Consider the following 17,282-nt stretch of genomic DNA (forward strand, 5'->3'; position numbering starts at 1 on the left):
TTTAGTGCCCATTCATCTCAAATACAGGCTCCATAGTCCTGGGTTGCATATAACCACAGGGCAAAACAAAAAGCAGGTTGGAATAGGAGTCAATGTCTACAGGTGTGAAATCACTTTCCCACCCCTGTCTTGTCTTCCTCTGGGACAGGTTACCTATAATCTGAGCTCCTTGTCTAGAAGGAAAGAAAAATGTAGTTATCACAGTTGTGATAAGTACTATAAAGGAATAGTAAAGTGTCCAAACAATGAGAGTATCTGATCCTTTCTTGAAAGGGGTTGTTTCAGTGAGGACTTGCCTGGGGAAGGAATTCAGGTTGGTACCTGAAGGTTGAAAGCATTTGAGCCAGAGAAGAGATAGGGATAATGAATTCCCAATCAAGGAAAGAGCCTATGTGCAAACACCTGACATGGGAAAGAGCATATAATGCTGAGAACTAGTCTAGGCCCGTGGTTAAGGGGAAAGGGGTGAAAGGAGACTGAAATGTAGGGGAGAAACATACCCTTATAGTCATGTCTAATTGTCTGGCCACTACCATTCCTTATTTCAGGACCAAACATAAGACAGTCACATTCTTGAGGTCAGGAATTATTTCATAAATGCATACCTTGCCAAAAGCCACAGGACTTAGAATACATTGAGGTCTCAATATCTGCATTTGATAAATTAATGGGTGATTTTATTATATAAGGAAATTTTATATAGTAAGGGATTACTGAGAAACTCTTTCAAGGTCATGAGGATCCTTATAATATGATGTAGGGTGGTGAACATATTAGGAACAGGAAAATGGTACCTTGGTTGAAGAGCTGCTGGATGGGTTTGGTGGAAGCATTTGAGGAGTCTGGGGAAGGCTCTCAGTTGACTCTGTACTGGTTACTAACAATCCTGGAAGCTGACTCTGATCCTTCTTTAGATTCATCCTCTTAGATTCATTAGTTTTTGTGGTTTTCTTTCCCTGAAAGTAGGGTTTTTTCCCCCGGTTAATACTTTTCAATAATAAAAGAAACACATCTTTACTACTGAGAAAATCAAATTTTTATTATTAGATTCTAATTATACTAAAATTTATGTCCTTGGGAACTCCAGGGAACTACATATAGTCCATCGTCTGAAGAGATGCCCAGAAGGTAAGCAGTGCACATGTATGTTGGCTTCATACAAATAGTAAGGAAAATTTTATACATGTCATTCCTGTACTCACTTCTGTGTTGATGAGAGGAGCAGTGGACTTGGATTTAGAAGATCTAAGTTTGAATTTAGTCTCTTTGAGTAGGCTTTGGCAAGCTGTTTTCCTAATCTGCTTGCTATTTTAATATACATCTAAAAGAGGGGTAATGATTTCATATTTCCACCATAGGGAATTATATTACACAATTTAAAGTGCACAGTAGTTCAGAAACATAATGGGTGATCAGTACCTATTAATTCACTGGCTCTAAGATTAATTTTCACTCTGGCCCTGGATCCCTTTTTCTCTGATTCGTTTATTTGCATGTTGAGAAATGAATAAAGAACTAAGTGTTCATAAGAAGGTAACAAGTAGAAAAGCCACAGTAAAATCTCCTTTTGTGGGACCTTAGCCATCCTACCTTCACAGGTGTATCCTTGATTGATTCAGGTCCCAAAGCTTTATCAGTGGTGGATGTAGATTGGTCAGGACTGGGTTTATTCAGCTTGCTTTTTTTCACTGGAGTTGCTTCTTTTGCTCTGCTTCTCCTAATAACTGATGTGGTAAAAAAGAACATGATAAATCCAGAGGAGATGGTCTAAGATACCTGAAGCACCTTCAATACTATTTCCTGTCACTTCCTGCTTGTGGGTCTGGGTAAGCTTGTATCTGCCTCTACTGCATTAGCCTAGCTTGGCCATAGGTGGCCAGCAGTAGCAGCATAGGTATAGGTACTGGCTCAGACTTCCTCAGTGGTTTCCTTTCTTGTCCCCTGCACCACAAGCATATTCTTCCTGTCCTCTGGACTCCTATCTAGCTCAGTCGAACACTTTTACAATCCACTTATTCTATATTTTCCTTTTAAGAATCTAAAGTTTTCATGATGCTAGTGGTGGGTCAATTTCTACAGAAGATCTATTTGAATTACTGAAACCAGAGAAAATGAATATAATCTAATTTGTGATGGGACAAAGTGGTGATACTAGACTTTGACTTTTTAAAATATGTTTTCCTAATCCAGTGGTTTTATAAGAGGCAAGTTCTTCACATCTCTCAGAGGTAGGTTTTTATTTAAGTACTGCCTCAGAGTTTTTCTAGAAAGTATAAAAATGATAGAGTAAATATGATAATAGAGCATGCATATCAACTGATTTAAATATTTCAAGAATCTACATGTTCTAATTTTGTTTCATCATTGTCTAACCTTTCTAATGTATGGAAGCCTCAGCCTTTCTCATCAGCTCCTTCTAATATTTCCTTTGCCCACACCCCCAAAATACACCCTCTAAAACATATCAGATCTCTTTGTAGGAAAGGCATCCTCTAAGTTGTCAATTTGTTGGCATCTGAAGTACTACCATTGTCATGGCTACTGAGTCCTAAGTTGGGAAACAGAGGTCTAAACTTTGACCAAATCAGGGTTCTATTTAAGGTTGAGGTCAGTACAGAGAGAGTGTGAAAAAGGTTCTTCCAAGTACCTTTTAACCTCTCCTTTCGAAGAGTTTTAGCAAGGTCTTTAATTTCTTCTATATCTTTGATCAAGTCTATTAATTTTTCAACACAGGCAGCCCCAGGGTACTTTACTTCCATCAAGTCAGCAATCTTAATTCTGTCATAGTCATCTTGCATTTTACTAGTCAGTCTTAAATCCTTGGCCAGTAAACTCTTAATCATGCTAAACTGATAATCACTGATGTGCTGAAATCCTTTCAGCAGAACAATTCTTTTGAATTCACTCCCCATCTCTCAAGTTAGGGATGTGCCTGCAAGAGAAAAATAACATACAGTGTTACACCTTTATACAGACAATTTAAAAGACTGGTTATATCTATGTGAGTTAACGGCATATGTCAAAGTATTATCCATGGGTGTGTGTGACAAAAAGAGACTATTACCAGATGTGTTACTGCAGAAAATGGGTTGAAAACTGCTGTATGAGAAACTTTTAAGAAATTCTCCCATTTTAATGATGATCTTGAGTTGGTTTAAGGGTGGGTATGGTGGAAGGAGGTCCAGAAATAAGCAATGGTTGCAGTGTGTCAAGTATGGACTATGCAGTGTCAAAGTCCCTGATTCCTCCTCCCATCCTTTATTGGAGCTGCAGCCTACTTCTTGAATGTCTGCCTTGTTGGTTCATGACTCTTTCCACCATGTCTGAAGTGGCCTAGGAACAAAACGGGCTGCAACCTCTCACCTTATACAAATATCCTTCTGCCATAGCACTACAGCTCCACGCTGGGTACCAACCCTAGTCCATCCACTTGGCACTTCCCTAGTCAGTTCTTATTAGCATCATCTCTCCCTGGGGCGTGGACCATGTTCTCTGTGTCCTATGTGCCCATATCAGTGTCCCTTTGTTGGACTTCTCCCTTCTCTCTTAGACAGGATCACAGCATTTATTGGCTGGAATTATTTCGATGGCTGCTTGATTTTTCTCCTTCCAGGCTTAATTTCTCTAATCAGTTCTTTTCATAGAGCCAGATATCTCTCTATAAAGCCACAGTTCTAGCTCACTTGACATCCTTCAACAGTTTCCCATTTTCTCTTTGAAAAAGTTCTTGCTCCATAGCCTGGCTTAAAATGCCTTGAATAATCTGCCTTTCTTTACCTCTGTAATTTTTATTATTTATTTATTGTAATTTTTGCTCTAGAAATACACACCACACCTTACCTTTTCATATTTCATGACTTTGTTAATTCCTTTCCCAAGGCCTAGAAAGCCATTCCCATCTCTCTTCCTCTGAATACCTCCTTAGAGCATTCAAGACTCAACTGAGGCTTTGTCTTCTGAAAGCTACCAGGGGCCTGACTTGGGAGGGAGTGTCACTCTCTGGGCCTCTTTAGCACCGCCCTGTGCACCTCCTTGATGGCACTCAATGTATGGTGTGCATTCCAGTTTTCTGTTTCAAGTCATGAATTCTTTTAGTTAGGAAACATGTGTTTGTGTACCTCTTCTATAATTGGAATGTTCAAACTCCCAGGGTTGTGAATTATTCCTTCTTGAGAGATCAGGAGCATCCTCAGTGAGATCAGGCCCATAGAGTGATGAGCCCACACTGGCCCAGGACCACCACAGTGCTGCAGACTGCCTTATCAGAAACCAGCCAATCCACCACCAGCCCAAGAATCTCCTGGGCCATTGACCTGCCTGCCAGTAGGTCGAAACCAATTCTGGGACACCATGGACCCCTTAGCCAGTGGCCCTAGGCTTTGGCCCCAATGACCAACAGGCTTATACCAGCTTCAGGACCTCCAGGGTCCTGTAGCCAGTGGCCGACCCACCAGTGAGCCGGCACTAGTCCCAGTAAGCCCTGGTCCCTGGTCCTGTCCTTTAGCAAGCTGACTCCAGCCCTGGGGCCACTGGGCCCCAGACCCAACCACCAACAGGCCAACACCAGTTCTGAGACACACTGGACCCCTCAGCCAGCTGCCCCATGACCAAACCCCACTCACTAGTGGCCAGCACCAGTTTTGGGACACGCCAGAACCTGTAGCCTGCTGGCCTGCCCACCAATGGGCCAGCACTGTCCCTGGGACCCCCAAGGTTGCACAGCCGGTCACCTTGTGACCCAGACTCACCAACCATTGTCCTTAGCACAAGGCAGGGCCTGGCAACCAACTGGGGTCAGCCACACCTACCAGACTATACACGATAGTCAGCCGACCACAAAAGAAGACTTGCATAGCCCTCATAGGGTGAACCCCTAGAGCAGGGGCCCCCGAACCCTGGGCTACAGACAGGTACCAGTCCATGGCCTATTAGGAACAGGGCTTCACAGCAGGAGATGAGCAGCGGGCAAGCAAGCAAAGCTTCATCTGTATTTATAACTGCTCCCCATTGCTCGCATTACTGCCTGAGCTCCACCTCCTGTCAGATCAGCGACCGCGCTAGAGTCTCATAGGAGCGCGAACCCTACTGTGACTCCGCATGTGAAGGATTTAGGTTGTGCACTCCTTATGAGAATCTAATACCTGATGATCTGAGGTGGAGCTGAGGCAGTGTTGCTAGCACTGGGGAGTAGCTGCAAATATAGATTATCATTAGCAGAGAGGTTTGACTGCACAGAGACCATAATAAATCAATTGCTTGCAGACTCATATCAAAACCCTATCAGTGAGTGGCAAGTGACAAGCTGCATCTGGTGGTAGGCTTTATAGTGGCAAGTGAGTTGATGTACTTCAATTGTACAGCTGCATATGGTGGCAGAGCTTAAGCCAGAATCCGACACTTATTTTAGTCTGCACATGGCTGGCCCATTATTTTATTTACTACTTCTGTCCATGCCTCTTTCCCGCATTGCGCACTTGTCTCAGTCACAGTTTTGGCAAGCCCGCAAGCTAACCCTAGCCAAAATGAGTAAAAAACAAAAGTCACTGGAGAGCTTCTTTGAAAATGGGGAAAGACCCAATGATGAGACAGCAGAAGACTCTTAAGACTGCCAACAAAATGAAAGCTGCATTTAAAAGAAAATACCAAGAGTCCTACTTAAATTACGGGTTCATTGCAACAGGTGATTCACATTCTCCAAGCCCACTTTGCATAATATGCGGTGACCAGCTACCCAACGAAGCCACGAAACCTTCAAAACTGTTTCACCACATGGAGACAAAGCACCCTGCATGAAAAGACAAGCCTTTGGATTTTTTCAAAACAAAAAAACGTGAACACAAAGAACAGAAGCAATTATCGAAGGCCACCACTTCATCACATGTGTCTGCACTGAGAGCATCATTCTTAATGGCTAATTGCATTGCTAAAGCTAAGAAGCCCTTTACTATTGGTGAACAGTTGATCCTGCCTGCTGCTAAGGACATTTGTTGTGAACTTTTAGGAGAGGCTGCAGTTCAAAGGTGGCACGTGTTCCTCTTTCGGCTGCACCATAACTAGATGAATTGATGAAATAGCAGAGGATATTGAGGCACAATTGTTAGAGAGGATTAACGAGTCACCGTGGTATACAATCCAGGTTGATGAGTCTACCGATGTTGACAACAAAGCAACAATGCTTGTTTCTGTGTGATATATTTTTCAGGAGGATTTGCATGAGGATATGTTATGTGCACTTTTGTTGCCAACCAACACCACAGCTGCAGAACTATTCAAGTCTTTGAATGATTACATATCAGGAAAACTGAACTGGTCATTTTGTGTCGGTATATGCACAGACAGAGTGGCTGCCATGACTGGACAGCTTTCTGGTTTCACTACTCAGGTCAACTGGGTCGCTTCTGAATGTGAGTCTACGCACTGTGTCATCCATAGAGAAATGCTGGTTAGCCGAAAAATGTCACCTGAACGTAACAACGTTTTGCAGGATGCGATTAAAATTATCAGCCACATTAAAGTACATGCCCTTAACCCACATTTGTTCACGTAGCTCTGTGAGGAGATGGACACAGAGTACACACATCTTCTCTTATACACAGAAGTGAGATGGCTTTCTAAAAGTAGATCACTGGTGAGAGTTTTTGAGTTATGAGAGCTGCCTCAGAGATTTCTTTTAGAAAAACAGTCACCATTGGCGGCAAATTTCAGTGACACAAAATGGGTCTCAAACTTGCTTACTTGTGTGATGTTTTCAACCTGCTCAACAAACTCGATCTGTCACTTCAGGGGAGAGCTACAACTGTGTTCAAGTCAGCAGATAAAGTGACTTCATTCAAAGCCAAACTGGAATTAGGGGGGTGACGAGTGAACATTGGGATATTTGATATGTTTCAAACATTAGCAGAGATTTTGAGAGACTGAGCCAGGGCCTTCTTTCTCCCAGCTGGTGCATGATCACCTATCTCAGCTTTCTAGAGAGTTTGAGCATTACTTCCCAACCACAAAAGACCCCCAAACTGGGAAGGAATGGATCTACAACTCATTTGTGAGTAAGCCAGGTGAATCGATTTTGTTCATGCTAGAAGACGATCGACTGCTTGAGACTGCAAATGACAGTGGCCTTAAAAGTATGTTTGAGACAACTTCAAATCTCCATGCAGTCTGGATTAAAGTCAAGGTGGAATATCCTTAAATTGCCACAAAAGCACTGGAAAGCCTGCTTCCATTTCCAACATCCTATCTTTGTGAAGCAGGGTTTTCTGCAGTGTCAGCAACCAAAACAAGATTACAGAGTAGACTGGGCATGAGCAACACACTTCAGCTGTAACTGTCTCCCATCATCCCCAGATGGGACCATCTAGTCGCAGGAAAACCGCTGAGGGCTCCCATTGATTCTGCATTACGGTGAGTTGTATAATTATTTCATTATATATCACATTGTAATAATAATAGAAATAAAGAGCATAATAAATGTAATGCGCTTGAATCATCCCAAAACCATTCCCCCCACCTCAGTCTGTGGAATAATTGTCTTCCATGAAACTGGTCTCTGGTGCCAAAAAGTTGGGGACTGCAGCCCTAGAGCATATAGCTCTGGTGACCAGAAGGGAGTGCACTGCTGGGACAAATAGGACATCTTCTACAAAAGACTACTTCTCCAAGGTCAGGAAACATAACCAACGTACCAAATACACAGAAATAAAAGAAGAAATTAGGTAAAATGAAGCTATAGAGGAATATGTTCCAAATGAAGGAACAAGATAAAACCTCAGAAGAACAACTAAGTGAAGTGGACATAGGCAACCTACCCAGTAAGTAGTTCACAGAGGTGACCATAAAGATGCTCAAAGAACTCGGGAGCAGATTGGATGAACAGAGTGGAAAGTTAGACGTTTTTAACAAAAAATTAGAAAATATAAAGAAGAATCAAACACAGATGAAGAATAAAGTAACTGAAATGAAAAATAAACCAGAAAGAAACAACAGTAGAGCTAATGATACAGTAGAACAGATCAGTGAGCTGGAAGACAGAATAATGGAAATCACTGAAGCTGAACAAAAATTAAAAAAAAGAAAGAAAGAAATGAGGACAGTTTAAGAGAACTCTGGGACAACATCAAACATGTTATCATTCATCATATCATAGGAGGGTCCCAGAAGAAGAAGAGAGAGAAAAAGGGGCAGAGAACATATTTGAAGACATTAATAGCTGAAAACTTCCTTAACCTGTGTAAGGAAACAGACAGGAAGCCTAGAGAGTCCCAAACAGGATCAACCCAAAGAGGACCACACCAAGACACACTGTAATTAAGATGGCAAAAATTAAAGATAAGGAGAAAATATTAAAATCAGCAAGGGAAAAGCAACAAGTTTCATACAAGGGAATTCCCATAAGGCTATCAGCTGACTTTTCGGCAGAAACTCTGCAGACCAGAAGGGAGTGGCATGATATGGTTAAAGTGATGAAAAAGAATAATCTGCAACCAAGAATACTCTTGCCAGCAAGTCTTTCATTCAGATTTTATGGAGAGATTAAAAGTTTTACAGGCAAGCAAAAGCTAAAAGAGTTCAGCACCAGCAAACTGGCTTTAAAAGAAATGTTAAAGGGACTTTTCCAAGTAAAAAGAAAAGAAACATGAAACATAAAAGGAAAAAAATCTCATTCGTAAATGCAAATATACAGTAAAGGTCATATATTAGCCATGTATAAAGCTAGTAGGAAGGTTAAAAGACAAAAGTTGTAAAATCATCTACATCTGCAATAAGTTGTTAAGGGAAACAAAAAGATGTGAATATGATGTCAAAATTATAAATGTGGAAAGGGGGGAGGAAATGCAGTGTTGTTAAAATGTGTTTAAACTTAAGAGGTCAGCAAGTTAAAATAATCATATATACATGAACAAGACAAGGATGCCCACTCTCACCACTTTTTTTTTTTTTACATCTTTATTGGGGTATAATTGCTTTACAATGGTGTGTTAGTTTCTGCTTTATAACAAAGTGAATCAGTCATACATAAACATATGTTCCCATATGTCTTCCCTCTTGCATCTCCCTCCCTCCCACCCTCCCTATCCCACCCCTCCAGGCTGTCACAAAGCACCGAGCCAATATCCCTGTGCCATGCGGCTGCTTCCCACTAGCTAGCTACCTTACTACGTTTGTTAGTGTGTATATGCCCATGACTCTCTCTCGCCCTGTCACAGCTAACCCTTCCCCCTCCCCATAACCTCAAGTCCGTTCTCTAGGAGGTTTGCGTCTTTATTCCTGCTTTACCCCTAGGTTCTTCATGACATTTTTTTCTTAAATTCCATATATATGTGTTAGCATACGGTATTTGTCTTTTTCTTTCTGACTTACTTCACTCTGTATGACAGACTCTAGGTCTATCTACCTCATTACAAAGAGCTCAATTTCGTTTCTTTTTATGGCTGAGTAATATTCCATTGTATATATGTGCCACATCTTCCTTATCCATTCATCCGATGATGGGCATTTAGGTTGTTTCCATCTCCGGGCTATTGTAAATAGAGCTGCAATGAACATTTTGGTACATGACTCTTTTTGAATTTTGGTTTTCTCAGGGTATATGCCCAGTAGTGGGATTGCTGGGTCATATGGTAGTTCTATTTGTAGTTTTTTAAGGAACCTCCATACTGTTCTCCATAGTGGCTGAACCAATTCACATTCCCACCAGCAGTGCAAGAGTGTTCCCTTTTCTCCACACCCTCTCCAGCATTTATTGTTTCTAGATTTTTTGATGATGGCCATTCTGACTGGTGTGAGATGATATCTCATTGTAGTTTTGATTTGCATTTCTCTAATGATTAATGATGTTGAGCATTCTTTCATGTGTTTGTTGGCAGTCTGTATATCTTCTTTGGAGAAAAGTCTATTTAGGTCTTCTGCCCATTTTTGGATTGGGTTGTTTGTTTTCTTGTTATTGAGCTGCATGAGCTGCTTGTAAATTTTGGAGATTAATCCTTTGTCGGTTGCTTCATTTGCAAATATTTTCTCCAATTCTGAGGGTTGTCTTTTTGTCTTGTTTATGGTTTCCTTTGCTGTGCAAAAGCTTTGAAGTTTCATTAGGTCCCATTTGTTTATTTTTGTTTTTATTTCCATTACTCTAGGAGGTGGGTCAGAAAGGATCTTGCTGTGATTTATGTCATAGAGTGTTCTGCCTATGTTTTCCTCTAAGAGTTTGATAGTTTCTGGCCTTACATTTAGGTCTTTAACCAATTTTGAGCTTATTTTTCTGTATGGTGTTAGGGAGTGATCTAATCTCATACTTTTACATGTACCTGTCCAGTTTTCCCAGCACCACTTATTGAAGAGGCTGTCCTTTCTCCACTGTACATTACTGCCACCTTTATCAAAGATAAGGTGTCCATATGTGCATGGGTTTATCTCTGGGCTTTCTATCCTGTTCCATTGATCTATCTTTCTGTTTTTGTGCCAGTACCATACCGTCTTGATAACTGTAGCTTTGTAGTATAGTCTGAAGTCAGGGAGCCTGATTCCTCCAGTTCCTTCTTTCGTTCTCAAGATTGCTTTGGCTATTTGGGGTCTTTTGTGTTTCCATACAAATTGCAAAATTTTTTGTTCTAGTTCTGTGAAAAATGCCAGTGGTAGTTTGATAGGGATTGCATTGAATCTATAGATTGCTTTGGGTAGTAGAGTCATTTTCACAATGTTGATTCTTCCAATCCAAGAACATGGTATATCTCTCCATCTATTTGTATCATCTTTAATTTCTTTCATCAGTGTCTTATAATTTTCTGCATACAGGTCTTTTGTCTCCTTAGGTAGGTTTATTCCTAGATATTTTATTCTTTTTGTTGCAATGGTAAATGGGAGTGTTTTCTTGATTTCACTTTCAGATTTTTCATCATTAGTGTATAGGAATGCCAGAGATTTCTGTGCATTAATTTTGTATCCTGCCACTTTACCAAATTCATTGATTAGCTCTAGTAGTTTTCTGGTAGCATCTTTAGGGTTCTCTGTGTATAGGATCATGTCATCTGCAAACAGTGACAGCTTTACTTCTTCTTTTCCGATTTGGATTCCTTTTATTTCCTTTTCTTCTCTGATTGCTGTGGCTAAAACTTCCAAAACTATGTTGAATAAGAGTGGCCACTCTCACCACTTTTATTTAACATAGTATTAGAAGTCCTAGTCACAGCAACCAAACTAGAAACAAAGAAAAATAAAAGGAATCCAAATTGTAAAGGAAAAATTAAAACTGTTACTGTTTGCAGATGAAATTATATTATACATAGAAAATCCTAAAGACACCACAAAAAACCTACTGAAACTCACCAATGAATTCACTTAAGTTGCAGGATATGAAGTTAATATATAGAAATCTGTTGCATTTCTATACACTAACAATGAACTATCAAAAACAGAAATTAAGAAAAAAATCCCATTTACAATCACATCAAAAAGAATAAAATGCTTAAGAATAAATCTACTAAGGAGGTAGAAGAACTGTATTTGGAAAACTATAAGACACTGATGAAAGAAATTGAAGACAACACAAAAAAATGGAAAGATATAATGTTCATGGATTGAACGAATTAATATTATTAAAATGACTAAACTACCCAAAGCACTCTACAGATACAATGCAATCCCTATCAAACTACCAATGGCAGTTTTCACAGAACTAGAACAAAAAAATCTAAAATTTGTATGGAAACACAAAAGACTTCAAACAACCAAAACAATTTTGAGAAAGAAGAACAAAGCTGGAGGTACCATGATCCCTGATTTCAGACTATACTACAAAGCTACAGTAATCAAGACACTATGGGGCTTCCCTGGTGGTGCAGTGGTTGACAGTCCGCCTGCCGATGCAGGGGACACGGGCTCGTGCCCCAGTACGGGAAGATCCCACATGTCGCGGAGTGGCTGGGCCCGTGAGCCATGGCCGCTGAGCCTGCGCGTCCAGAGCCTGTGCTCCACAACGGGAGAGGCCACAACAGTGAGAGGCCCGCGTACCGCAAAAAAAAAAAAAAAAAAAAAAGACACTATGGTACTGGAATTAAAACAGAAATATAGGTAAATGGAACTAGATAGAAAGCCCAGAGATAAACCCATACACATATGGTCACCTTATTTTTGATAAAGGTGCAAGAATATACAATGGAGAAAAGAGAGTTTCCTCAATAAGTAGTGGTGGGAAAAGTGGACAGCTACATGTAAAAGAATGAAATTAGAACACTACCTAACACCATACACAAAAATAAACTCAAAATGGATTAAAGACCTAAATGTAAGGCCAGACACTACAAAACTCTTAGAGGAAAACATAGGCAGAACACTCTATGACATAGATCACAGCAAGATCCTTTTGACACACCTCCTAGAGAAATGGATATAAAAACAAAAATAAACAAATGGGACCTAATGAAACTTAAAATTTTGCACAGCAAAGGAAACCATAAACAAGAAGAAAAGACAACCCTCAGAATGGGAGAAGATATTTGCAAATGAAGCAACTGACAAAGGATTAATCTCCAAAAGTTACAAGCATGCAGCTCAATATCAAAAAAACAAACAACCTAATCCAAAAATGGGGAGAAGACTTTTCTCCAAAGAAGATATACAGATTGCCAACAAACACATGAAAGAATGCTCAACATCATTAATCATTAGAGAAATGAATGGCCATCATCAAAAATCTACAAATAATAAAAAAAGAAAGGTCATGAAGAACCTAGGGGTAAAACGGGAATAAAGACACAGACCTACTAGAGAATGGACTTGAGGATATGGGGAGGGGGAAGGGTAAGCTGTGACAAAGTGAGAGACTGGCATGGACATATATACACTACCAAACGTAAAATAGATAGCTAGTGGGAAGCAGCCTCATAGCACAGGGAGATCAGCTCACTGGTTTGTGACCACATAGAGGGGTGGGATAGGGAGGGTGGGAGGGAGGGAGACGCAAGAGGGAAGAGATATGGGAACATATGTATACGCATAACTGATTCACTTTGTTATAAAGCAGAAACGAACACACCATTGTAAAGCAATTATACTCCAATAAAGATGTTAAAAAAAATCTACAAATAATAAATGCTGGAGAGGGTGTGGGGAAAAGGGAACCCTCTTGCACTGTTGGTGGGAATGTAAGTTGATACAGCCACTATGGAGCCCAGTGTGGAGTTCCTTAAAAAACTAAAAATAGAACTACCATATGACCCAGCAATCCCACTACTGGGCATATACCCTGGGAAAACCATAATTCAAAAAGAGTCAGGTACCACAATGTTCATTGCAGCTCTATTTACAATAGCCAGGACATGGAAGCAACCTAAGTGTCCATCGAGAGATGAATGGATAAAGAAGATGTGGCACATATATACAATGGAATATTACTCAGCCATAAAAAGAAATGAAATTGAGTTATTTGTTGTGATGTGGATGGACCTAGAGACTGTCATACAGAGTGAAGTAAGTCAGAAAGAGAAAAATAAATACTGTATGCTAACACATATATATGGAATCTAAAAAAAAAAATGGTTCTGATGAACCTAGGGGCAGGACACGAATAAAGATGCAGACGTAGAGAATGGACTTGAGGACACGGGGAGGGGGAAGGGTAAACTGGGATGAACTGAGAGAGTGGCAAGGACATATATACACTACCAAATGTAAAATAGATAGCTAGTGGGAAGCAGCCGCACAGCACAGGGAGATCAGCTCAGTGCTTTGTGACCACCTAGAGGGGTGGGATAGGGAGGGTGGGAGGGAGGGAGACGCAAGAGGGAGGAGATATGGGGATATATGTATATGTATAGCTGATTCACTTTGTTATACAGCAGAAACTAACACACCATTGTAAAGCAATTATACTCCAATAAAGATGTAAAAAAAAAAAAAAAAAGAAAGAAATAATCACTATGTTGCATAACAGGAACTACCACAATGTTGTAGGTCAGTTATACTGCAAAAACAAACAAACAAACAAACAACAAACTCATAGAAAAGAAATTAGATTTGTGGTAAACTGTGAGGAGAAAGGGAAATGGATGAAGTCAGGAAAAAGGTGAGAACTTCCTTTTATAACATAAATAGGTACTAGGGATGTAATGTACAACATGATAAATATAATTACCACTGCTGCATGTTATATATGAAAGTTATTATGAGAGTATATCCTAAGAGTTCTCTTCATAAGAAAAAGAAAATTTTTTTGTACTTCTTTAATTTTGTATCTATATGAGATGATGGATGTTGCCTAAACTTATTATGCTTATCGTTTCACAATGGATATAAATCAAACACTATGCTGCACACCTTAAATTCATACAGCGCCATATGTCAATTATGTCTCAATAAAACTGGAAGAAAAAAATATAAAATGCAGACCTTAGCTCCCTTTCCCCAGATCATCATTTAGATTCATTAAATAGCCTCTCTGAAGTTTCTAGATTGTGAATTTCACAACATATCTAGTCCCAGGGGTAAGAGAAGAGGTACTCCCCATCTATCTTGAGGGGAAAATAATTTTTAGAGTAGAATTTTTAATCTAGTCTAAATGATACTTAAATATGAGGGCCTCAAACACTATTGCATTCGAGGCATTGGTAGTTTTGGCAGACAAAGACCCACATGGAAACATTTATTGGAAATAATAGTCAGTAAAAATTAATATATAAAGTCAAGAAAAACTGTAAGCTGAAAGGTAAGTAAGGGTGAAAACTTAACTTGATTAGGTGTGTCTATGCCTTAAAAATAAATAAAGCCCTGACTGAAGAGAAGAGAAGCAGGAAGTATATCAACATGGTGGAGGGAGAGAGGGAGGACAAAGAATATGACAGTTCACTAATGTATTTGTCTTAAATGGTAAGTCAGATGGGGGTATAAGTAAAAAACAAATCAAAAAAGGAGAATATAGAAGTATCATAAATTGAAAAGAAGAAAGCAGATACAAGACAATATATGTTAATTATCAGCATAAAGGTTCTAACCGGTTAAGCTTAAGTGACAAATTGGTCAACTTGGATTTAAGAAATCTGCCAATGTATTGTTAACAAAAGATCACTTAAAGGTGGAAAAGTAAAATATTTATCATGCAAAGAGTAAGTAAAAGAAAACCAGTTTATCTATATTACTGTGGTTTTAAATAGATCTGAAGATAAAAAGTATCATCAGAGCACAACACAATGATAAAACGTCCACCTCCTAGGGAAATACAACAGTTTTAATTGTGTATTTGCCTATTAAAAGTAAATATAATAAGTGTAATTAACAGCATTTATCTAACATACATAAGATTCTGAAATGAATATTAAAAATCTTATATTCTAGTCAAGCACATATAAAATATTACTGTATCAGGCCATGCAGAAAGTCTTTAAACAATTCTAAAAGTAGACAATAGAAATCTATTTGTAATTGCCTCTCTCCTATGCCTTGCCACCAGAAAAAAAAAAGTATTAATTTTCAGGAAGGCAGAAAGGAATCCTAAAAGAAACTGAAATAACAACACTGGCAGCTGGTGTAAAATGGAGTCTAAAAGAAAAAGTAAACTGTCTTAAGAGAGGTAAAGAAGCCATGTTTTATATAACTGTACTTGCGGAATTGAAACTTGTCTGCTCTTCTCTGTGTGTGTGTGTTTTCTAAAATTAGGACAATGCCATACAATACACTTTTATATCCAGATGTATTTTTTTACTCAATATTATTTTATGATACTTTTATCATGCCCCTATCTTGACTTTCACCGAGGCCCCCACCACAGCCACCAAGTTTCCTGTGCATCTTCCAGGGAAGGAAACCAAACCTTTGCTCTAAATATAGCTCATGCCGCTAGTTGCCTGGGGAATACATTATAATATCTTCTATAGTCAAAATGCATCTCCCTTTGTTCAGGCTTCAGTTGTAGTGGAATAAAATGTCTATTATTTGCCTAGGCAGTAAAGGATTAGAATCAAGCTACTGCTGTTTTCACTTTTCTGAGTATAGTTGATATAAAACATTTCCCCCCAAATTCTTCATGACTAAAGCTCCCCTTCTCACCTTGAGGCTACCAACCAGGTACCCACAGCTCTCTAAAGAAATCCCTACCAGTCTTACCTCAGTGAAAATGTCCTCCACAGTAGTCTAGATGTTGAGGTTTTCTTCAGATATGCAAGAATCACTGCTTATTTTGCTTAAGTAGGACGATAAATCAGTAAAGCTCTCAGAGACTGAACTTCAGAATTTTATAATCTCCTGAAGGGCAGAGGAAAAAGAAGTATTTTGAAAGACAACAAGGAAAAAGGACACTGGCTATACAAAAACTTGACTTAGTGCTGGCTTCCTCATACGGTGCTTTCCCCGGGGAGAGAGAGAAGTTAGGAAACAGTATTGAGACTCCTCCCACCAACGTTCTTAGCTTTCAGTTTCATTAGTCAGAGAAAATAAACGGTTTATTTCCTGTAAATATCTTAATCAAAATGAAAAATTATGGCAAAGTTACACTTAAAATTTTTTTATTATAAATGTCAGTAGATGAAAAGAGTTCCAACATTAGGACTCTGTTATCCAGCAGACTTACATGAGGGTCATTAGAAAACTATATTCCCTTGAATGACTCTCAAATATACAAGAAGTAAGGTAAGCCATCTGGCCACTTATCCCTTACTTCCTGTTCTCAGAGTAGCAGTGGCAAGAAGAGATCTTGGAAGAACCCTCTATCTCTACTCTTTTTGACTGAAACTCCTGGAAGGGGGTGAGTTTTCTATAAAATAGCTGTTGGTTTAAATAGCACCTAAAACATTCACCCAGTTAATGACTGACACACCTGGAGCTTGACAGAAGTAGAAGGTCATTACAAATATGTGAATCCTTCCTCAGATTATGTAGAAAGGAATGTGATATTAGTGGCCCTCTTGACTATGATTAGCTACTTAACTTCACTGATTAACCTCATGCTTACTCATCATGCTTTCTGCATTAGTCAAAGGTAAACACAAGTGGCTAGTGGGCTTATATCATGACAGCTTCGAAACCTTGCAAATTCTGGAAGAACACTGAACCTCTGGAATAAGAGGGGCCTGATAAACCTTCCGGTCTACGGTGTTACTTCTGTGAAGGACAGTGGATGCCTTCCGGAGTACCGTACGCCCTGAGATGTCGAATAAATGCCACCAGCCAGCAGACCTTATAGTGGTTACTCACCAGCTGATCTGCAAGTAGAGTGAGATCATGACTGCAAATGGGTCCTAAAACAGCTAATGTTCATAGATAATCCGAGGTCTTCTAAAGAGAAGAAAGCCAATTACTTTCAT

At 39.5% G+C, this 17,282-nt stretch overlaps 1 protein-coding gene across 3 annotated transcripts in view; it reads right to left on the bottom strand.

Moving 5' to 3' along the window:
* LOC137219538 (interferon-activable protein 203-like) overlaps positions 1 to 16,351 on the bottom strand; it is a 39,879-nt gene extending 23,528 nt beyond the window's left edge. For 2 of the 3 annotated variants that reach the window (XM_067728280.1, XM_067728282.1), the window contains exons 1-4: positions 16,087 to 16,351; positions 2,648 to 2,932; positions 1,591 to 1,724; positions 795 to 956 (exon numbers count right to left, since the gene is read on the bottom strand). In XM_067728280.1, the coding sequence (XP_067584381.1) occupies positions 795 to 956; positions 1,591 to 1,724; positions 2,648 to 2,912 (561 nt within the window). In that variant the 5' untranslated portion in view covers positions 2,913 to 2,932; positions 16,087 to 16,351. The remainder of the gene's footprint in view (positions 1 to 794; positions 957 to 1,590; positions 1,725 to 2,647; positions 2,933 to 16,086) is intronic. The other variant, XM_067728281.1, reaches the window with a different exon arrangement.
* Positions 16,352 to 17,282: the final 931 nt, after the last annotated feature.

The sequence above is a fragment of the Pseudorca crassidens genome, chromosome 2, assembly GCF_039906515.1.
Source record: "Pseudorca crassidens isolate mPseCra1 chromosome 2, mPseCra1.hap1, whole genome shotgun sequence".
Classification (NCBI taxonomy): domain Eukaryota; kingdom Metazoa; phylum Chordata; class Mammalia; order Artiodactyla; family Delphinidae; genus Pseudorca; species Pseudorca crassidens.